Source organism: Clarias gariepinus, chromosome 9 (genome assembly GCF_024256425.1).
Source record: "Clarias gariepinus isolate MV-2021 ecotype Netherlands chromosome 9, CGAR_prim_01v2, whole genome shotgun sequence".
NCBI lineage: Eukaryota > Metazoa > Chordata > Actinopteri > Siluriformes > Clariidae > Clarias > Clarias gariepinus.
This window is the reverse complement of record NC_071108.1, coordinates 13138348-13162492: the sequence shown is the minus strand read 5'-3', so window position 1 is coordinate 13162492 and position 24145 is coordinate 13138348. Positions and strand designations below refer to the sequence as shown.

At 38.8% G+C, this 24145-nt stretch overlaps 1 protein-coding gene across 1 annotated transcript; it reads left to right on the top strand.

The window, feature by feature from the left end:
• The first annotated feature begins 9872 nt into the window (after positions 1–9872).
• On the top strand, positions 9873–20928 carry si:ch211-156j16.1 (uncharacterized protein LOC564557 homolog). Its single transcript, XM_053503388.1, has 4 exons — positions 9873–10135; positions 17037–17546; positions 17638–17743; positions 19490–20928. Exons 1-4 carry the CDS (start codon positions 10072–10074, stop codon positions 19494–19496), a joined length of 687 nt encoding a protein of 228 aa, XP_053359363.1. The 5' UTR covers positions 9873–10071; the 3' UTR covers positions 19497–20928.
• Positions 20929–24145: the final 3217 nt, after the last annotated feature.

Below are 24145 nucleotides of genomic sequence, written 5' to 3'. Positions count from 1 at the left end.
ACTGATAGACAGGGTGTGTCTGCTCTTAACATCTTCTCCTGTCTGACACACACACATACACACACCCCCAGTCTCTCTCTAGACAGAAAGAAAAATGCTAGCGGGCATTCGCTATTCTTCTGGTATACTTAGCATTTGATTTAATCTTGTCTGATTAATTTTAGTTTCATTTTGGTAATAGAATCGAGCTGAGCAATTCCCTTTATTGCAAGCATCTTGTGCTCTAAAAAATGATGCGCTGTTTATTCAGCCTCTCCCTGACATCGCTTTGACACTTATTGCATTTACAGCCCAGTGAATGTCAGGCCAATCCCGCCCCCCACTCTTAAAGCCAGCAGGTCAGAGTTCGTGTTTTCCATTACGCTGTTGGTTGAATTTGCAATCAATCCAGCTGGAAGCACTTGAGCCTCAGCAGCCGTTGTTGAAGATCCTGACTCATGCTGAAGGACGTTTGTGAAAATTAGGCCATTTATCTCTAGGTATGATGATCGTGTTTCGATGGGGTTGTAATTATGCTCATACAGGTACAGGCTTATATCCCTCTACTTCTGTTAAATAAAGAAAGAAATACTTACACACAGACCTAACACATTTTATTACACTCCTTACAGCCACCAGGGGATACCCTGGATACCTTCTTGTACAGTATGTGTGAGAGGCCCTTCAGCAAATTCGAGATGTTACGCATGCCACATCCTTGCAATAAATCTGCATCACATCACCTGGCCGTCTCTTTCTGGACCACATGTATGGTGTGATCTGCTTAACAGCTGCTGACAACCTGTACTCTAAAGCTGGTGATAGACCCCTATTATATCCTATCCTTACTTCCACCACCATAATGTATTTTTCATATATACTCTGTGTCACTAGCATTTTTATCATCACTCCCCACACTGTATGGTCTCTCTCTCTTTCTCTCTCTCTCTCTCTCTCTCTCTCTTTGTCTGTTATTTGCTCAGGAGCAGCACCCACCTCTCATTCTCCCACTGGGACTACTTCTGCCTTGTCAGAGATTTTCACATCCCCCATCCCTTAGCTGACCAAAAGGCCTGCGAATATCTTCTGCTAGCATGGTTGGGTGGGTCTCCCTTGCTAAGTCCTCTCTGTTCTCCCCTCCTCTCTGTGCTGGATCAGGTCGTCCCTTAGTGATGTTGCCTCAGAGTTGTGATATTGCCTCACTTTACTGTACACCATTCACTGCTAAGCCTGCTGCATTAGCTTCATTAACCACAGCCATTGTGGAGTCAGGTTTCCTCATTCATTCCTCATTCTGTCCACTGAGTTGAGTCACTCACTGTGGTGTAATGACTATGGATCCTTTGCTAGCATGGTCAAATCAGCTCCATCATCATAACTTACGTATAGGTTTCAGTACTCTACCTGCAACATTAGTCAGATTGGATATTTCATCATCATTCACCACACTAGTTTGTTTTTTTCCCCTATACCCCCTGATGTGTGACTAACTAGTTTGCCTGTGGTTTTGTACCAGTTGCATGCTTTCTTCCCAACTAACACACACTATTCTATATTTAGCAAAGTTAAGACAACCATGCATGCTCAAGATAATTTTAACAAATAAGCCCAGTCTCCCCCCAATGGGTTTGAATGTATTGTCACCTAAAGACTTGCCAAGGTCTAGCACTGTCTATGAGTCCTTAAAGAAAAGTTATTACTTCAAGGAAAAGGGCAGTGCACCGTTCATAGAATGGCCTTTCCCTAAAAGGACACAATGCCCATGTCCTAGAGTCTCTTGCATTCACTCTTATTAGTATTCACTCATATACACTATGTCGCAGCCATTGAACTGCATCACAGCACCATGAATAGTATCTCCTTAGGGAAACAAAAAAACTTGTTACAACCTCTTTGAACGGGTGAGGTGTCTCTTTGTTCTTTGAGATCCCCCCAGGAGCCTGGTGTGAGATCTGTAAAGCAGCATTTTACAAGCCTAGGCAAGACAAAGAGCTGAAATGGGTGTCTTTAAAAAAAACTGTCTTTTTTTCTATTTTAGTTACACCAGCAGCAAGTTAAATGCTTAAACTGCATGTACTGGTAGCCAGATGACTCTGGAATGACCTTGTGGTAGAGCTGATCGTTTTTGCTAAAGGTTATATGACGTCATTTTTCAAACCAGGCTATTGAGCTCTTGGCATTCTATGAAGGTCACACTCGTATTGGTCCTACACTACTATTTACACCAAACAGCGACCATCCATTCTCAGATCTATTCATTTGTCACAGAGTAAAGAGATGTCGGTTACTTCATGTAAACAGAGACATTTCCAGGGAAAGATGACACGGCCTGGCATAACATGACATGGTATGATCATTTATTTAAGCTAATATAGCGTTATTCCTGCAAAACCTGTTGTGATGTTGCTTTTGTTTCAGCTGCTCCCATTAAGAGTTGCTACAGCACATCATTAATTCCAAACATTTGAATTTGGCACAGTTTTTACACCGAACGCCATTCCTGATGCACCCACCTTCCCCCCCGTTTTTAAACAGGCTTGGAATTGCCCTGTAACCATAGTGCTTGGGTGTGCAGCACTGGGATGCGATCCTGTGCCTTTTGCATGGCAGGTGAAAAGCCTAAAACTGAGTCAGCGATGTTGTAATGTAATGTAGCTGGGGGAAAGTTTCTATATAGCACCTCTAGTGGCAATGCATGAATCAATGTGTCACGTTACAGATTTTGGAGGCAAACAAATTCTAAGCTCATAGCCTGGGAACACACCTTGCAGATCTCCTTTAATCTGCAGTTAACACATATTTGTGTAGAGAAGATGTGTAATGTCATGTGATGATCTGTTTTTCAATCTTCATAGTTTATAAGACATAATTTTTATACAAATGTTACCTGGAAAAGGGCATGGTCTGTGCCACTAGACACCCTGGAAAGACACAGATTTTTTTTCCCTTCATAAATGATAACAACAAATAGTTATTTGCAGAACACAACATCATTTACCTGATGAACTGGATGTCCATTTGTAATTTTCTAAAATGTTTTTTTTTTTCTGTCTACTATGTTGGGATAGGCAACATAATGGCTTAGTGGTTGCATGGAGTTAGAGGTTTGCATGTTCTCCCTGTGCTTGGTGGGTTCCTCCGTGTACTCTGGTTTCTTCTCACAGTCCAAAGACAGAAACGCAGATAAGGTTATTTGTCATTCCCAAAATTGCCTGTAGTGTGTGTGTGCGCGTGTGCCCTGTGATGATTGGCACCCTGTCCAGGGTGTAACCACATTGTGCGTTGTGCAATCGGCTCCAGGCCCCAGTGATAAGCAGTATAAAAGATGAATAAATGAATATGATGGCGGAAAGCAAACTTATGTTAACAATGAAGTCTTTATAAAAAAAAGTGTTACATGGGCTTAATTTTACAGTACAGTGGTAGCTCAGCATATGACTTTAAGCAGTTCCTGAGGTGAAAATTCTTTTTGCAAAATGTATTTTCCCATAGGAAATAATGTAAATACAGATAATCTGTTCCTGCCACCCAAATAGTAAAAATTTCCAACATATAAAACAACCAAAACATTTAGAAAAGACATGTAGATGACGTTAAATATAAAATTCACACAAATTAAACTCTTGACACCGGCTGCTTTAAAAACAAAATAGAAAAGTGGCTATGTTTTCTTCTTGCTGCCGTCCTTGCTGACTTTCTCATGGTTCTATATCTTCACTAAATCTTGCACAAAATGTAAATAACACACAAGCATATATGTAAATTTGATTTGCCTGGCTTTCCACTCACATGAATAAGTTCTGAAGGGCTTCCAGAAGTACGTGCAACTTAGCCGTTGCTTGGTTCGGCTTGGTTTGTTCTCTTGTAACCTGAAAATACTTGCTATGCCAAGGCAAATTTCTTGCTACATTTCGGTTCTTAAGGCGAAAATTTTTGTGGCCGGGCTTTCGGATGCCGAGGTACTAATATAACCTCACTGAGTTTGGTTTTTGGGTTTGTTACATTCCTGAAAGATCAGAAACCACCTCCACCAGTATGGAATGTTGCCACAAGGCAGGTTGGGTCCATGAATTCATGCTGTTGGTGCCACATTCTGACCCTACCATCTGTGTGTCTCAGCAGAAATCAAGATTCCTCAAACCAGCCTACGATTTTTCCAGTCCTTCATTTGGGGATCTTGTGCCCAATGCAGCCTGGGCTTTCTGCTTTTTTTCCGTAAGAAATGAAACCCATCAAGGTCTTCTGCTCCTCATCTGCCTGTGATTTTCTGCTTAACACAATCGTACAGTTGTTATCTGAGTTACTGTAGCCTTCCCAGAAATACACAGAAAACACGTGTTTTTGTTTTTAATAAATACTTTTTCTACTTTTTAAACAACACATTGGGTTGGGCTGTTCTCTTTTTATCACTTTATTTCTTACTTGTGGGATTTTAGAAACCTGGCAACCCGCCCCACGAGCTATTGCGAGAGTTCGATATTAAGGTACCATATCCTCAAGCGAGATTTCCCTTATTTCGTGATCACAATCCCTGAAGAGATGCTAAGCAAAAAACAGAAATTCCCTAGAGCAATAGCTGCTCTTTGCGACACAGAAGTGTCCAATTTATAAGCTGTATATTAAATGCAGTTATTATGGTTTCTAAACATATGCTAGATATTGACCAAAAATATCCACTGCAGTTTTTTTCTATAACTTTTTGCTCAGACTTACTTATCAAAGAAAGTACAGTACTGTGCAATAGTGCCTGGGAAGAGATCATTGGGAGAATAGTGCCACCTGGTGTTCAGGGCCATGAACATTTCACATTGTTATTAATTGGTCATTCTCACAGGTTACAAAAACTAGCCCAGAGTAGGAGAAGGAGGTGATCCAGGATCACGATTGGCACTTTGTGATCTAGGTGATTAGAAGAATACAGTTTTGAATGAGTTTGAATGTTCTCCCTGTACTTTATGGGTTTCCACAGTGTACTCAGGTTTCCTCCGGACATGCAGAGTACACTAACTGGCATTTCCAAATTGCCCGTAGTGTGTGAGTGGGCGTGCATTATTGTGTGCCTAGTGATGTATTGGCACCCTCTACGGAGTGTACCCTGCCGATTGGCCAGAATCCCATTGGGTGGACTCATGCCTCCTGTGACCCTATACAGCAATACAGTGAGGGAGTAATTTGTTACTGTAAAATAGAGGTAGTGGTAGGAGGAAAGAAAAAAATGCTATTTTCCTATACCACAAGTACTGGGTTTTTATATATCGCACTGTTAGTACAGTACAATTTTGTGATAAATTATGTGATTATTATGATGTGATTATTAAATATGCATTATACAAAAGTCTTAAATAACAATATTATTTCTATATTGCCCAATCCTTTTTTAAGTAGTCTCATTCTGATTACAATTAACTTCCAAGTAGACCATTTTAACCAGCCCTTTATCTTCATTAAAACAAGTACAGTACGTCAGCAAGTGGCTGGTGCTTAGAGATGCTAATGCAGGATATTTCAAAGTGTGAGTGGCTCATTGTATTTAAGCCCCCATTCACACTCACAGTAACAGGCCACAATGGTAACATACAAAGTACCATCCAAATGCCTTGTTTTCTTTCCACTTTATTTAGTCACGGACATTTGAGTGATAAAAATAATCTTTAATGCTGACTTAATATGAGAACAAATTACTACTCAACACATGTCCTTTCTCTTCTAATAAGTCTCCAGCTAACAATAGCTGTGTGTTGCCAGAGTGACTATGGAAAATAACTTGAATTGGTTTCATACCATTAAAATCACAGGGGCAGTGAGTGGCTTTGAGGCTCTCCTGAGAGAAATGGCTGTGGTGTCATAAGGCGGCTACGAAACATTACACCCATCTCATAAAGAAACACCCCATAAAGCCTGTATCCAGAAGCTGGTGCAAAAGTGTCACGGTTGACTTAGTGTTTTTCTTTACCTAAAAAAATTTATTCAGTTCAAGAGGAGTTTGTTGGCTTGGTGAAACACTAGCAGAAAGAATTCACAATATATCATTCTATAATGAGAAAAGATAAGGAAAAAAGCTTACTAGAACTCTCTTATAATGAACGTCTGGAAGGAGAGTTGTTGAAGCATCGTATATAAAATTCATATAAAGCCAATAATAGCTTAATGAGACAGCCTTGAAAAAATGTTTTGCTAAAACTGTTAAGTGAAATTCTAAAACTGTAGCAGTACAATAACCAAATAGTATAACCGTGTGCAGTTTTTTCTCCCATATTTGTATGTCTATGTTGTTATTGCACAACCACTAAAAAAAAAAAATTATCTCTGAAATGGCCAAGTATACAAAGCTATAGTTTAATCTATGCACATCTTTAAACAATTAACAAAACATCTTACTCTCACACACTTTTACTTACCATTTTATTCTGATTAGGGCATGGGTATGAGGTAGGAATACACCCTGGATTGGATTCCAGTTCATCACGCTGGATTCCAGGTTAATACACACTGGAATGGTTTCCAGTCTATCACAGAGCATCAGTCACACAAAACCTTTTACATGCTCCTATACTCCTAAGTAAATACCCCTAAGTATTTTTTGTTGTTGTTTTCAGGTTACTATTCAGTGTAGAGCATTTTCATTCATTCATTCATTTATTCATTCATTCATTTAATCATTCATGTCACTTTCCCTTTTCCTAGTAGGTGTCTTGATGAAGCTTGTAGATCAGCCCAGCTGAAGATTCTTTCTGGCAATTTTCTGAAGGCAACAACGCAACTGTAAGATATGAACTCTCCAGCTAGTTCTGCCCTGGTCTCAGCCAGTGGGACATGCTTGAGACAGCTCTGCTGACACTGTACAATGCCAAGCAAAAACAGAAATTCCCTAGAGCAATTACTGCTCTTTGCAACACCTTAGTGGTGTCATTGGCAGTCTTAATATTAAGACAAAAATAAAACAAATTAACAAACAAAACTACTGGAACCTTTGACACATAACTGATTTAATTATGCTTCCCATTACCCTACGCCGCTACTTCCTTCACTGTACAACATTTGATGCAATAGCATAATATACTGATGACATGGCATGCTTGACATAGAATCTAGTTGTACACAGATGACATTTTTCACATCTCTAGCCTGAACCTGTATCGCAATATTGTATTGATCTGCTGCTGTTGTATAGTATTTGTCGAACTGTAGCGCTCTGGTTCATTGGAAGTTGAGGCTCTGGGTTGCTGAATGGGGAATCATGGGTTTAAGCCCTTTCACCGCTAGGTTGCCATTGTTGGGCCCTTTGGCAAGGCCCTTAGCCTATATAGGCATTGTATGTGCAAGTGGGAAGTAAAAGGGCAGATTAGGATCAGGATTCTAAAAAATAAACTATTTTATTAAAATTTTGTACAAAAGTGTATATCATAGCAGATAGACAGTATATGGTAGGTATAAATATAATGTGAATAGTAATGTGTTGACATAGGCCTATATAAGCATTTAATGCGTACAGTATATACACACAACTCACTGACATACTGAACAATACACTTTTTTGCTTGATTGTAGCAGACTAATGAATTTGTCAATGGTTGCAAAAATACTAAGAAAGAAAGGGTGTGATGGTCTTTCATTTTTGTTTGCATACATTTATCTTAAATAATTTATGTATATCTGGGTAATAAAACCCAAATGCTCATTTGTTCCCCTATGTTTACAAATAGAAACAGACTGCATTATTATGTTCAACGATTGTGGTTATAAAAAACACCAAAGCAGTCCAGGAACATTTCAATGAGGTTATCAGTTCCTGACAAGTGAATGACGTTGGAGGGTTTTTATAGAGAATATACCTATTTTTGTCCTTCCTTATAACAAAGTCACATAGCCCGCAACCAGCACCGGTATGTCAGTGGCTTTAAATAGGTGTAGATGAATGAGGAAATGAGGTAATGGCCCATAAACACTTCTTCTGAATAACACTAGAAGTGAGCCGTGATGTCATGTTTTGACGAATGACATTTAGAATGTTTGGGTGTATGTATGTTTGCCTCGAAAGAGATCTTTTCTATTTAATAATTTAACGTACACTACTGTCCAAAAGTTTGGGGTCACTTTCTAACTCCATGATGGTTCCTGATTTTTATTTCTTTCTACATTGTAAATGAAATGCTGAAGGTGTCCAAAAATGCATTAATCTTTTTTGAACAGTTAATGGTGAGATGTGTCTGCTACTTATGCTCTGTAAAAATTTTATAACGCCTCTAATCTGAGGTGCTGTTAATTGGTCATTTTTCAGGCTGATAACTCCAAATGAACTTCTTGTCTGCGGCAGAGGTAGGTTTTGGTCTTGTCCTCCTGAGGTGACCTTCATGAGAGCCAGGTTCATTATGGTGCTTGACGGATTTGGCAAATGCACTTGACAATACTGTTCTTGCAAGAACTTTTACAGAACGGCTGACCTCTGTGTCTTAAAATAACAACTAGCTGTTGTTTTTGTTACGTAATTACCTAATTTACATTTAGGCATTTGGCAGACGCTCTTATCCGGAGCAACTTACATTTTTTTAATCTCATTACACATCTGAGCAGTTGAGGGTTGAGGGCCTTGCTCAGGGGCCCAACAGTGGCAACTTGGTGGTTGTGGGGTTTGAACCTGGGATCTTCTGATCCGTAGTCCAATGCCTTAACCACTGAGCTACCCCTGTTGTTGTAGAAGGTAGAAAATAAATCACTAAACAAAAACAAAAGAATTCGCAAGTGACCCCAAACTTTTGAACGGTAGTGTACCTAGTTTAATTCACCTTTTATGTTTTTTACTTAAACCATCCTTTTTTTCTGCCAAACTGTAAATAAAGCAACTTTAGACACATGTGGTGTGCAGCATTGCATTAAGTAGCTGTATTAATAATTGTATTAATTAAAGGTCCTCACAGGTTTAGTTAAACAAATGTGAGTGTACAGTATGCAAAGATTGCATGGCATGGTGGCTTAGTGGTTAGCATTATTGCATGGTCGGGGTTTGATTTCCGCCTTGGGTCTGTGTGCATGGAGTTTGCATGTTTACATTTGGACATTAGACGCTCATATCCAGACCGACTTACGAAAGAGCTTTAAAGTTTCTGTCACTGGATAGATCCTTACACTGCGTTAGAACATAAGTGCCAGAAAAAGCCTGTGTTTGTTGGGGTTCCTCCACGCCGGTTTCCTCCAACATTCCAAAGACAGTAGGTTAATTGGCATCTCTAGTATATGTGGCGTCTGTCTGAAGCATGTGTGTGTGTGTGTGTGTGTGTGTGTGTGCCCTGCAATAGATTGGCACCCTGCCTCATGCCCTAAGCCTCCTGGGATATGCTACGACCCTGTACACAGGACAAAGCAGTAGATGATGAGTGAGATAAGAGAGCAACAATTTGTTTTAGAGTTAAGGAAAGCACTGTACATTTTACAGTGAGTGGCCAGTAGGTGGCAGCACCATTGATGCTTTACTGTATGCAACTCTATCTTAAAGACTACACAAACAAACACACACACAATAATAATGCAACATTAACTGTACTATTGTGTAAAATACTGTATCATGGTATTCTAATACGAGGACTGATAATCTATCTATCTATCTATCTATCTATCTATCTATCTATCTATCTATCTATCTATCTATCTATCTATCTATCTATCTATCTATCTATCTCTTCATCTATTTGTTAATGTATCAGACAGCACCTAGATTCTCTTGATTGTCCTGCTCATTGTGTGCATACAGTGTGAACTGAGAGGTGAGGGAATGTGAGTGAGTCTCACTTACTAAAAGTTAAAGAAGGCACAAGGGGCAGGACCACCTAACACGTGTGCCCAACCCCCATTTCCATCCTCTAAACACACTCACTGTTCCTCACACACTCTCCTTCTCATAGTGACTTTCTTTACAGTGTCTGTCAGATCTGTGTGTGCTGCTCCTGCCTCCTCTCTCCCTCTCTCTCTCTCTTGCTCCCTTTCTCTTTCTTTCTCCATTCATCTCCACTCTGTGTGTGAGATAACGTCTGACTCCGAGACTATTTTCAGGAGCTCCAAAAGCATTCAGTGAGTTTCATTCAGAAGGCTGAAGTCATCATGAAGTTTGATCTGCTGCTGCTGTTTGCCCTGGTTGGGTCTTTTTGTATCATTACACATGCAAGTAAGTCAATACACTCACACAGACCTGTTACTCATGAACAATTTTAATCCTGTATGTAAAATTTTATATTTCTTTATTTTTTCTTCTTCTTCCTCCTCTATGAAGTGCTCAGCTCAGGAGTCTCTCTAGATCTCAGTCACTCTCTGACAATGACATGATATTGGCTTGTTCAGTAATTTAGTAGTATATTTAGTAAAAAAAAAAAAAAAAAAAAGTATTCCTACTAACCTAACATTTTAATATGGAATTTGTACATTTTCGAATATTACTTTCTTTGTTTTCATTTCCATAACCCATTGGCCACTAATGGAAATTTCCAGTAACTGCTTTAAACTTGGTAACTTGGTAGAAGTGATAAAGCCACAGATTATGTCATGTGCTGGTAAGCTCTCTTGCTCTCTCGCTCTCTCTCTCTCTCTCTTCCTCTCTCTCTCTCTTTCTCTCTGAGTCACTTTTAAGATTATGATGTAATGGTGCCATGTGTCTTGGCTCAGTTTTTACTGGGAGATCTCTCATTCTTTTTCTCTCTGTCTGGGCAGGGTCATATGAGCATATTAATAGATCTGGCCCTATATTTAAGACTAGCATTTGGTGCTTAGTGAACAGTCTGGTCAGACTTTTCGTCTCATGCTATAAAGCATGTGAGAGAGAGAGAGATAAAAAGAATGAGAGAGAGAGAGGGAGAGAGAGAAAGAGACTCAAATTATGCCCATGCAGGGTGGATACCCCCGCCCTATATCTCTTGCACACTTCACTCCTACATGTCACCATCTTTGGCAGGGTATCAAGCTTTCACCCCCACGGGGTCTTGTGTGTACGTGTTATTTTTAAAATGCAACCTTTAGTGACATGTCAAGTGCCTGTTACAATCCTACGAAACCTGGCATGACAAACAAACACTGTACTTATCTGCAATACACTGCTAAAAAAGAAGTGGCAATAAATGCATGCTATAATTTTACATTTTTATTTCTTCACGTTTATAATGTGGAGAGGGGGATGGTCTATGATCGATTCTAATAATGTTATCTTGTTAAAGCTGATCTAAAGGGTGGAAAGTGGCATAGCCTCTCAATTTAGTGTAGAAAATGTTAAACGTAATCGCTAATAAATAAATTGTTAATGTATTATATGTATGATAAAGGTGGATATTGAGCACCAATATTACACATTTAGCACTGAATGTGTGTGTGTGTGTGTGTGCACACTTATCCCTTATTTCATGAATTATTTTGACTTTTTCTTGACTGGTAGAAAACAGCTAAGGTCTTTCACTGATGGTACCACCCCAGTGACGTATCTTAAAGCCACAATTTCTAGCCTAGTATTTTTATTCTGTGTATTATATAATATATATATATTTTTAAAGTGTGCGCTATGAGTATGTTCAGATATGCATGTGATGTAAAAAAAAAAAAAAAAAAGAAGAAGCAGTTTGTGCTTTAAAAAGTATATGAACCACTTCCTTGCGCCTGTGATGTGATCAATGTGGTTGGATTTCAAGACAAGTTATAAGAAACTCTGACCTCACCCTCAATCCTTACTTTATCCCTAGAAACTGTTCTCAGGCGTCGAGTCATGAAAGCAGATATAAATTTCCTGAGACATGCTTTCAGGCCTTAGACCATGATTACAATGATCCTCCAGAGCTCTAGAGGATCCAGGCGATAGGGCTATGAGTGTGTATGAGGTGTGTTTCAGAGGATGTTTGTCACGCAAATACTTTAGTTTAAGTTTTCAAGTCATTTTTTTGTAAGAAAATGACATTGACAGTGGCAGAGCTCTCTCTCTCTCTCTCTCGCTTCCTTTAAGCAGAAAGAGAGACTTCCATACATCTGCATATGTAATAACATCCAGATGATGCAACATTGCCCTGCCCTGTCTCTAGACTTTAAGTGTGATAAGGTTTTCACACCAGTATATTATTTTGTCTTTTATGTGGGAGAGTATGTACGATTTTGTGAGAGTTTCTGCATGTGCCTCCCCAGCATGAAAAAACATTCCACTTTGACACTCCCCTCGTGCACACAGTCCCACCCCCCCCCCCCACGACCCCCCCACCACCAAACGCATCTATATCCGCCTTAATCACAATTTGCAAATGCAGCTGATTGCACTGGTGATGGATGTGATGGTCTCTCTCTGTTTCCCGCTTTCCTGCTTAATGCTGCTCCATCCCTCCCCACCCCTCAGCCTCTCTTTTCCCTTTTATGGTACTTTTTCTTTTAGCTTTAGGGAAATTTTCAGTCTTGGTCATAGTTACTCACTTTGTCGGTTGGGCTGCTGATTTTCAATTTTACACACATGCTCACCAACACCCACACACACGCTCACACACCCACCATCATCATCCCATACACCCGATGGCAGATGATATCCTGTGGCAAGGGGCCATAAATGAATCCTACACCCTGTTCCAACTCTGTTACACAGCCCTGCTATTTTCTACACTCTGCCAGCCTTGTGCACTAGTGCTACGCTGTCTTCTCTGTGTCTATGCTTCTAACCACTCGTACTCCTTCTAAAGTACTCCTTCGGCTGTCCATGTCCTACAGCTGTGCTGCCACGCCTAGAACACAACTCACCAAAGCTGTGTGTAAGATCTTATGTGTGTGTGTGTGTGTGAGTACTGTCATTTTTAATTACACAGCACATGTAAAGGCAATTTTTATTAACCAAAATGCACAAATGGGTTTGGTTTTCAATCAGTTGTACAGAGAAAACATACACTTAATAGGTCATTCAAACTCACACAACAGCTCATGGAGTTAACGTCTTGATAAAAAAAAAAAAAAGAGACACAACTAGCTAGACATGATGGAAAAGCATGGTTGAGAGCGAGAGAACAGATTGCTGTCTTTTACTTGACTTCTTGTCACTCTTCTATGTGTGTGTGTTTGTGTGCGCACAAGCACGTCTGTGTGTGTAGACGTTGTTGCAGGGAAAGGAAACCATACTTAAGGCTAATTGTTGGAGTCCACAGCATAATGAGGCAATTGTTAACAATGTCTGTTAAGCATGAAGCACACACACACACACACAACAACAACAAGCTAATATAACTCCCTCCCATCATCTCTCTCTCTCTCTCTCTCTCTCTCTCTCTGAACAAACAGTCCTAGCCTAGTCTGTGTGTGTTTTTGTACCAGTCTGTTGCTAATGGTGGTTTGACTAAATGCCTTATAGCATGCATGGCCTGTGCTGATAAAGATAGCACAAATATCCTCTCTGGCCCTGAAGAAGCCCTGGGAAAACAATGGAAGCCCCATGGAAAAAAAAAAAAGGGATGAGAAAAGGACAAAATGACATCATGGTCTAGGACAGTTTGACATTGATTTTGGTTTCTTGCATTGAATTTGCTATGTTCTATTATCTGAGACAAAAAAAAAACTTTTACAGTAAATGGCTATAAAATCTATAATTATGTCCTACTATTTTAACCAACCTTACAGCTGCAGATGGGCTGCTGCATAAAAACATTCCGTACTGTTCCGTTTGGGTACTAAGATGTTACGCAATGTTAGTTTGATTGGTTAGGATTGATTCAGGTGCAGATTAGGTACTAAAGAAGATTCTATGTTATAGCATGGGTATCAAGTTTTTCACTAAATAGGCTCCAGAAAAATCTTGACTCATATACTGTATGTGCTTCAACCAAAGCTAAAAATGGTCCATGTTTAAATAAAGCAAACATTGTTGAATTTAAATCAAATAAAATATACAGCAACAGCAATCAAGGATGTTCAAGTCACACTGGGACTGGTGCAGTCATTTCCGTGAATTTTTACTAAACCTGACCTCGCTTCCAGGCCATTTCCTCATGTTTGGACCATTAAAAGTGTTTGTGGGAGGATAGCATGAAGCATACAGTCCGATCATGGCTCAATGGCGTACTGAAGTCTACCTTGATTGTATCCAAGCATTAGTGAACTCTGGTTACAATGCATCAGTGTAAAAGGCGATTTTAACAAAAAATGAAGGTAATTTTTGTTATTCTGCACAATCAAAAGTCTTGGGTGGCTCGAACGCCCACTGTACAATCTATGCCAGTTTGTGCCAACTAACTGAGCTATCTGTAATGTCATCAGAACATCTTGTGTGTTTGTCATGTGAAAGTAATAACTGGAAAAGGCAAGCACAAAAAGATCTTTCTGCAGTTCTGGGCTTTTCCCCAGGGACTGGGCAGCACACTTAAACTTGCTATCTATCCAGATATGCAAGAAGTAAATAGACACTCACAGTTTTGTGATAAAGCATGCGCACCAAAATTTGTTGCTGTCATTTTGACACCTATCTATTTCCTTTTTTTTTTCAGTTTAGGTTATACACATGCCTCAAAGTGACCAAAGAAATGTTAGATTTTTAAAAAGCATTAAATGTTGGTCAGATTGTGGGTAAACTGTCTTAGAAACAAATAGCAAGGAATTATGAACGGGTAACAGAATCATAGTTCAATATACAGAAAAGGGTACGAAAATCAACAGAGGCACGCCCTGGTCGACCCAAGTCTTCTAAAAGACGCCTGTTCAAAAATATGTTAAGAACAGTCCTCTCATTATATCAGGTAAGTTGCTGCTCTTAAAGCTGCTAAAGTAAAGTCAATAAAGTATTAATGATGTATTGATAGCTAAAACCTTACTCGCTCAAAAATTTTATATATTTCAGTGCATATTGAAACTGAAAATTTTATTGAAACTATCAATGTCTATTTCCAAAACAAATAGAACTACTGCTTTTGGATCATACTGTATTTACTGGCATACTAGTCTCATCAACACATAGCAGGATTAGACACAAGTGCTATAGACATCACTTGTTTGATTTATTACAGTCTTTAGGTGCATGGGTATGTCATGGGTATGTCATGGGTATGTCATGGGTATGTCATGAGTATGTCATAGGTATGGCCTAACACACTATTAAAATCTACATTTACAATGCGTGCAGATCCCTATGGGTTTGTGTGTCTAACAAATACCGACTGGTTGAGTGGGAAGGTCTTAAATCATATACCTACCAGAGTCCAGAACTAGAATTTGAACTAAAGCAAAAACAGACCATTTTGAGAGTATGTTTCCAGAATAGATGAAATGTAATATGAGTTATAAGCCATGTCAGGGTGTGGTGTTATTGGAATATAATCAGCAATAGGGTGGTCCAATGCGACCGTGTGAACCGAAGTGGAGTTACTCTTATCAAGCTAAAGTGATATAAATATGTTTAGCATTTTTAAAATTTGATTTAAATCTTATTGTATTTGTTTGTAGTTACCCATTGTTTTGGTGAACATCTGCCTGCATAAAAAGTTTTAGCAGTTATGATTATATCTTTTCTTAGTTAAATAACAGGAAAGAGTGGCATGGTGGTGTAGTGGTTAGCGCTGTGGCCTAGTACCTCCAGGTTTGGGGTTGGATTCCCGCCTTGGGTCGGTGTGTGTGAAGTTCTGATTGGTACGTTCTCCGTGTGCTTGGTTGGTTTGCTGCACCTGTGCAGGGTGCATTCTGCCTAGTGCCCCAAGTCTCCGGAGATAGGCTCCAAGTTTCCCACGGCCCTGTACTGTACAGGATACGTGGTATAGGGAAAGAATGAATGAATAAGTCAATGAATAATAGGCATCCTTGTAAAAAAGGAAGTCAATGAGTGACAAATTTCTGTGTAACTTTATCACAGATGTCCATCGTGTTTTTTTGTTTTTTTTCCTATACACGTGCTCAAATGTTGGTCCAAGTAGGTTGGACTGGTAACAGTTTATGCTCATAATGTCTGAGCTTGTTCTCAGATTTGCAGGCACAAAAGTATAAATCAGCCCAAAGAAGTGACACATCCAATGTACGATCAGTATGTCTGCAACTTTGTGGATACAGTTCTTTACCCCTAAGCTAAAGCATTGGTCTTTGGTGGTCAGTTGTCAGGGATGCTATTCTAAAGGGTGGTTCCCTCATACATATTTGCTCCAGCTGGATTTTTTTTTAATTCTAAGCACATCTGTAGTAGTGAAAGATATTGGTAGACACTTGAAATTCAGTTCAGTTTAAAGAGTTTCAATTGTACAACTGGAGTTATTTCCTTCAGAGTAACTTGTGCTTCTTTCCAGCTCCATCTAAAGGAAGTGAGGCGACATGTTTGGAATGAGCGATGACGCAGATGGGATATGAGCACGTCAGGGTGGGGTTTAGGCGGGGTCTGGCCTTGGAGGTGTGCATAGGAGATTTTGTGTGTGTGTGTGTGTGTGTGTGTGTGTGTGTGTTTGTGTGTGTGTGTGTGTGTGCGTGCGTGTGTGTGATGTTATAGGAGACTTGTGTACAGTTGATTACTAGCAGACAAGAAACACTGTATAAGATATCGATAGTCACCTAAAGTCTGGTTATAAGAGCATAAATGTATTCATATTTTACACAATAAACTGCTTCTTGAAATAAATAAAGAATTTAGACTAATATGTATTCGATGGTTTACGTTCCTTTTTTTTAAAACTAATTTAAAGATCTTTTTTTATTATTTGTATAAGTTATTGCAGTCGATGATGGAATAACAGTTGGCAGCGAAAAAAGTCAATTCTAAGCTTCTAAGCATCCTGAGACCGGACTCTACTGTTTTTGTACATTGCAACTTTTCCTCGCTGTTTCTTTTTATTAGCATTGATAACTATGAACTTAGTTATTGTCTTTAAAAAGGAAATGTATGAGGATTGCACAAAGATGTAAAGACAGTGCAGGTGGGAAAAAATGTCACATCCTAAGTTATGCGGATTCAGGTCAAGAGAACCAAAAAAAAAAAAAAAACACTTTTTTTAAACAGTGTTTGGGTGAAATTAAGCCAATCTCATATCAACTTATTGATTTGTTAAAATGCTGTATAAAATTGATAGTTTTTCTACATTTGTTGTGTTCCTTTCACACAGGTACTCTTGTGGTACCCACAGAAGCGGACCTGGCACAAGACACAGGGGCTTCAGTGGGCACTGAGGCATTTCGAAAAGTAAATGAGGAGGAGGATGCTCCAAATGGAGCTGTCACAGAAACATCCACAACAACTACTACTGAAGCTACTGGGCAGGAAACAGAGGCAACATCAGCTCACACTGAAGTTCCTGTGGAGACCACAGAGACACCATCAGTTCCTACTGTAGCTCATGAAGAGCGCACAGAGGCGCCGGTACAGTCCACCATTGCTCCTTCTGAAGAAACAGAAACGTCAGTAGGAGTTACAGAAGCTCCAGCAGAAAAAGAAATAGGATCGACACCGGCAGCCACAGAAGGTGCACCTGAAGTTAACGAGGCATCCAATAAAGATGGCCTTACTGTAACAGAGATGGCAGACAAAGCTGAAGGAACAGAATTAATGTCAGTGTCAGCGGTTGACCCTGTGAGTGAAACAGAGAGAGGCGACGTGGAAGTGGAGGACTCAGAGGGTGAGATACTACAATAGTGTAGATCCTTTATATTCTCATATTCACATATGGAAATTAGTTCACAAATCTTTTTTATTTTTTTTATTTGTAGGGATGAGCACAGGTCACGTGGTGGGTATTGTGTTTGGTGCCCTGGTCGCTGTGGTCATCATCATTGCAGTTATAGTCGTGGTGGTCAGGAGGATGGGCCAATACTCGTAAGTGCAAGAGCTTCATCACAGTTCTATGGAAAATGCATGCGCTTGCTGTTATAGCATTTTTGGATTGAATACCAATCAGAAGTGATGCAGTGGTTATACATGCTCATCCATCATTAGCGAATTTTGATCTTAAATTGAGTCCAATAGAGCAAACCTGGCCCTGATCTTGGGGGACCAGGGTTTGCATTTATTTTTAGATATTTCTGCCATTGAGCAGTCACACTTGTTCAAAAGTACTTCTGGTAAGTCAGGTCCTATGAATTAGGTAAAACACTTTAAGCACATAAGGCATAGATTGGGAGGAGCCAGTCAAACTGAGCCCGGGTAAAAAGGCATGACTATCAAAACCCTATCAGTCAGACAAACATTTGCCAGTCAGCCCATGTATATAGTCAGTTTACTTTTTTGCAAGCAATTATTAGCTCATGTAGCATAGTAGATTAAAGAGGAAAAGTGTTGCCAAATATAATATGTTGGGGCAAATTATTGTACATTTAATGCTGCAGCAGAACCGAGTTTGCAGCATTTATAACTGTGTCTACTAAACAAACTCCAATGGAGCGATCTCATTTACTATACTGTAGATCCAGGGTCCATATATATGTATATAAACTGAATAAACTGAAATATATGTATATGTATATAAACTGAATAAACTGAAAAACCAGACTGGTTCCAAATCAAACCCGCCCCAAAAGAAATGATAGATGGATGGATGGATGGATGGATGGATAGATAGATATACATTTTTACAATTATTAATCATACATCATATAGAGACCCAATTATCATACAAATATGATAATTTTGTACATCTGGCAACATACTGTATTATATTACAGAAAATCAATAGTTTGGAAAAATGGAGTAAAAATCCCAAAACTATGAGGCAGAAACATTTGCATGTAATGCTGAATGGTTTTCTGTGTTTTAGGACTGGAAATAATCTAAAGCCTCAAAAACAAGATGTCCTCTTGCTCTCTGCTATGTCAACATGTGTTGATCAATTGTTTATTAAATCTATTATTAATCTTAAACTCCTAATGCGGGTAAAAAATAATGTGACACCATGTTGCAAGTCCAGTGTTGACTTAAATCATTTCCATTATTATGGCATTTCATTCATGTATACAGTCTATTCTTCTGTAAATCTACTGTATATCTGATGCTTATTATAGGCTTAATCATATGCAGCCTATTCTTAATAATTGACAAACATGCTCAAGGTAAAGACTATGTGCAAGCTTGATAAATTAGTAGCTTCAGTCATTGGTTAGCCATTTTCATCAGCTGCCTAACAACATGGTTCCTACAGCTTGAGTCCATTGAACAGCAGACATATTGTGTTCTCCAAAGTGCTGTGATTAAATGTCATTATGCACCAAACTGCAGCCATTAGCCTGTTTTGTGGAAAGAGAGGGAAAAAGAAAAACAGTGGAGCGGCAACATAAAGTGTCACAAACTTATACAAGACATTTATGTTACTAACATTCATTCCACAGTAATAATAAAAAAAAACATGTATTTAACGCCAATAACTTTAGGGTGACATCGATAACAAAATATTTATAACCCTACATAGATTTCTCTTTTAATAAAATTAATTTATTTATTAATACTTGCATAATTCTGTAAAGCATATGAAAGAGTGTGTGTGTGTGTTTTTTTGATAGTAAGTGTGTATGTGTGTTTGTGTAACATTTGCTCAAACTGAAGTCGTTCTGGTGTTGTTGCTTTATTTAGCCCTTGAAAAGGAAGGTGGCGCGACAGGAAGGAAAGAAAAAGATGAAGAGGACGAAAAAAAAAAGAAGTTCTACAAATTTTGAACTAGTGAAGAGATGTAATTTCCTGTCATTAGATAAGCAGGCTAGGAGCACTCTAACCATCCAAGACCATTAGGGCAGCATCCTGCCTACCTTCAATCCTACAGCCATTGATATGGACGCTCTGCCTTTCCTTAACAACCACCATGTACCCTCCAGCTTCACCCGTTTCCCAAATTCCCCATGACCCCCATCACTGCTAAAAATTAAGACAGGAAAGAAAGGAAGAGGGAGAATTTGAATGTCACATAAACAGTAGTTAACACAGTAGTTATAGGTTGTCAGGAGGACATGAGCAAAAACATTAATGACCAATAAATACAAAAATGACAAAATACAAAAAAAAAATTAATAATAATAATATATACACACTATATATATATATATATATATATATATATATATATATATATATATATATATATAGGTTGAGATGAGGTAGCGTACAGAAATGCCTAATAGTACAAGGTGTAAATAACAAAATAACACAAAGTTTGTCAACCTTAACTTTCTTTTTTTTTTTGCATTCTATGTATCGAAATCATGCATGCACACACACTAGCAGTCCTTGAGTCCGGACATTCAGGTCTATGAACCACGACAACATCACAGTCCTGCAATAGTATGACGCATAAAAGGCATCTTATAACCAGATTATAGACAGTTTATAAAGAGACTGTTTCCTGTTGTAAGCTGTTCCAAGCAGATCAGATGTCAGGACAAATTAGGCCTGGATGGTATCTTAAATTTTTTTTTATGTAACTAGTAGCTATAATCCTGGCATATAAAATGTTGACAGAACATTAACAGAAAAGCAAGCTGTGATGTTTGACGCTTGCGGTTCATTAATGTGAATTTGAATCGACGGGGTTGTTTTTTAACAGCATTCCTGTTAGAAATAATCATATCATATTTAAATTGTTCCACAGCCTCATATCACTGTGTGAGTCCTACTCAGAGTTGTGCAACCAAAGTATTTTTTAGAAATTTTGTTCTAGCTGGAAAAGCTTCGTGAGACTTGTTCTCATAAGCATTTTACATCACGTGGCCTGGCTACCAGACTTGGGTGTTAACCTCAGGTTCACTGGACGAGAAGTGGCTGTTTTTGCAGCGTAATTAAAGGGGTGTGTGTTATGCTGTGCTTGCTTTAATACATGCACTGAATGACAAATGATGTTTCATACAAAAGGGTTTTAGACACTGCAACTATTTGCGACGATGCCTTTTTTAATGCTTAGTCTATATGCCAGGTCCTCACTTTACTGTCTGCTGTCCAAGTCCTTTTATTTAATTGCAGTGTTGTTGTTGTTGTTGTTGTTTTTTTTTCTTTTCATTTTGGATGTTCATATTGTTTCAATAAAAAAGTGAAAACTGATCGTCTGGATGTGTCGTGTGTTACTCTAAGCTTTCTGATATAAAAGATCCATTTTTTCTGTAATAATGTTTTTCAGTAGTGAGAGAGTAAAAGTTGTTCGTTAACTGTGGATGTTCAAACTATATATAAATAACAAGTTCTAACAGTTAGGACCGTTATTATGCTAATGCTCACATCATAACCAGGTTATTCATTTCACTGTCCCCCTCTCCCTCTACCTACAGTATGTGGTGTCGATCTGGTCAGTTAAGTAATGTGAGGCACATAACACTGGCACTTGTGTGTGTGCCTTTCCATGTGGTTTTAGGCAGCAGCCCAGCTTGCCCCTCTCTGACTGTGAACAATGGGGCTCTTATAGCACCAAGTCTCAGTCAGACTCTAAGTTGAAGCATATAGGTGCCATGAAAAAATTCTGCAAATTTTAGATGGGTGGGACGCTTCCTGCGTGTGCACTATAGCACATATGATGACAGGACATGTATGTTCAGGAGTCTATAATGTATCAGTAAGTTATCAATTTCGCATTGATTTATGCTAATAAATATAAAAAATGCATATAATCTATCTATCTATCTATCTATCTATCTATCTATCTATCTATCTATCTATCTAATAAAAAAAAGTTCTCTCACATGCATAGCAATTCTCTCTCTCTCTCTCTCTCTCTCTCCCTGTCTCTCTATCTGTCTCTCCCTAATTCTTACAGATCATATTAACCCGTACTCCCTCTGCCTCCTGCCTACTACATGTACATTTATCTTTAAGTGCAGAAAAAAAGGGATATTTTTTGGCTAGGGTCATGTTTGCCTCAGAGGCCAGTACAAGTCCCCCACCCCAACACACACACACACACACACACACACCCTCTTGGAGTACGTACTATATCAGCAAGAGCAGGCACACAATGTTGAGCAATAGTACCCAACTCCATAAATCATGACGGATTGAAATTTGGCATAGGTTTTGGCATTGGTTTTAGGATGAATCAGGTGTCGAAACCTGTGGGACTGCTGGACTCCTGCCCTTAATGACCGAAGCTGGAAAAGCATGACGTATACCCTAGTGAAGGTGTTTGGTTTCACTGTAAATGGCTCTGCACCTGGGCTTAATTCTTAAGTCCTACCTGATCACAGCCAGGATCTGTAAAAACATTAAGGCATGTAGTCACATCTGATTTTTTTCTTACATTATACTTGAGGAATATAATTATCCTTTCACTAAAAAAAAGCATATGCTTGGTTAACACTGTTGTCTGGCACCTCCAGGGTTGGAAGTTCGAATCTCATCCCTGGTTGTGTTTTAAGTTTGCATGTTCTCCTCGTGCTTGGTAGGTTTTCCCCGGTACTCTACATAGCCAGTGTTTTTCCTTTAATTTTATTTTTCACCTATCTGTATGTGACACTCGATGAAGGTCTTAATGTAGGTCTGAAAAGTTAGTGTCTAAAACACACACACAGCTACAGTATACCGTTCCAACTGCCATTAGGATCACATTTATATTGAAAGAATCCGTTGTTGGAGTATCAAAACTCAGCACAGAAGCTGTAGTGACTCATGATTGGACCTCGAAGATGCCAAAAAGACAATTTTCAAACTCGGGAGTTAAGAGCTCAGAGTCACTGGAACAGGCTTAACTGGATATCTTGTTGCTCCGTTGACATTACAAATTCAATGAGTGCACTGTATGTTTTAAGGTACCAGTATGTCTAGGTTTGAAAGAGATTCTGTTTTTTTTTTTTTTTTTACTTTTACTTCCACCTGTTTACATAATTATTAGAAGAAGGAAAAAAACATTTCACCAGAGCTTATGAGCTCGATTGAAAATTAAACTTCTGCTACAGTGCATTGCTTAAATGTCTGGTCAATGTTGGCAGGTTATTCTTTCATCCTTCCAAACATCTTTTCCTAAGCCGGACTGAAATACAAACTTGCCATATTGTTGTGTCAGGCGTGACATTTGAACTGATGGTATTTAACCGCTGTGGTTTTGTGGCTATATAGACAACTGGTGCTAGTATTAGTCAAAGAAGATTTTATGACAGTTAGTGTTGAAATAGAGCATAATGACACTGAGACGTATAACTGTACGTATCAATCCACGTTACGGGCATTCAAACAATTATTAATTACACTGTCAGTCACCAGCATGTGCGAAATTAAGTTTGTATGGTTTACAGTACTGGAAAGAGAGGACATCAGCTGCCTGCCAAAACCCACATTCAAACCACATTTGGTAACGTTATGTCACCATGTGTCCTTAGCAGTTGCTTCTAAGTCATTCTGCATTGCCTCTGTCCATTCTGTTTTGTTTTATGTGAGCTACAAAGGTAACTAGTTTCACACAAGGCTGAATACCCTATCCCTTTCTAACCCCTGACTAAAGGCACTACTTGGTGTGTTGAACAAGTGATTGTACACCCTAATGCTTTAGCTTTCCATTTACAGTACACCTGGAAGTTAGATGATATTTTTAAAGCCAAATAAGTTTATATATAAAGTAAATCTTGTAAGACCGTCCACCACATCCATGGTTTATTCTCTTCACCTTTTGGCTACTTGGCAGCTCCTGCAGTAATGGTTAGATAGTTCCACCAGGCATGAAAGGAATAGTTGTACACCGAGCAAAATAACTGGTTAAATAAACAAACAAATCATAATCTATTGATAATAAATGTTTTTTTGTGAAACCTTTATATAAAAACCATATACTCAAGGTCATGGTGTTGTGCTCTATATACAGTAGGGCTACACCCTCATGCCTACAACCACATTACAGCCGTGCTGATATTCAGTACAACAGCACTCGCTTTCGTGTAATATTTCGAAATAATGCAAAGCTGTCTACCACTAAATTCTATGGTGAGCTGTTTTATTTTAACCATTTATCAAATGTAGCAAAGCTACCTGCCTTGCTTTATCCCTAGTGTTCTGTTCACATCTTAGCATTGTACTATTCAAAGGCCATATACACTTGAATGGCTGAGGCTGATCTCTGGTTTTGAAAAACTACCTACAATTGATGCTTTCATTTGCCTTAATATTTTTTTGTAATGCACATTATTTAGGGGGAAAATTACTGAAACATATTATATTTTCTTTATTAAGGTCAAGTTACGATTAGACTCACAGAGGTGATTTTATACTACAGATTCATTTATGGGTTCTGTACAAACAAAATGTCAGCCGTCGTGACCGTTACAG

Bases quoted from the DNA above. Each gene is read 5' to 3' on its own strand.
- si:ch211-156j16.1 (XM_053503388.1), top strand. From the start codon at position 10,072: ATGAAGTTTGATCTGCTGCTGCTGTTTGCCCTGGTTGGGTCTTTTTGT. The intron at 10,136-17,036 runs GTAAGTCAATAC...CCTTTCACACAG, and splicing joins TTGTATCATTACACATGCAA to GTACTCTTGTGGTACCCACA. The intron at 17,547-17,637 runs GTGAGATACTAC...TTTTATTTGTAG, and splicing joins GGAAGTGGAGGACTCAGAGG to GGATGAGCACAGGTCACGTG.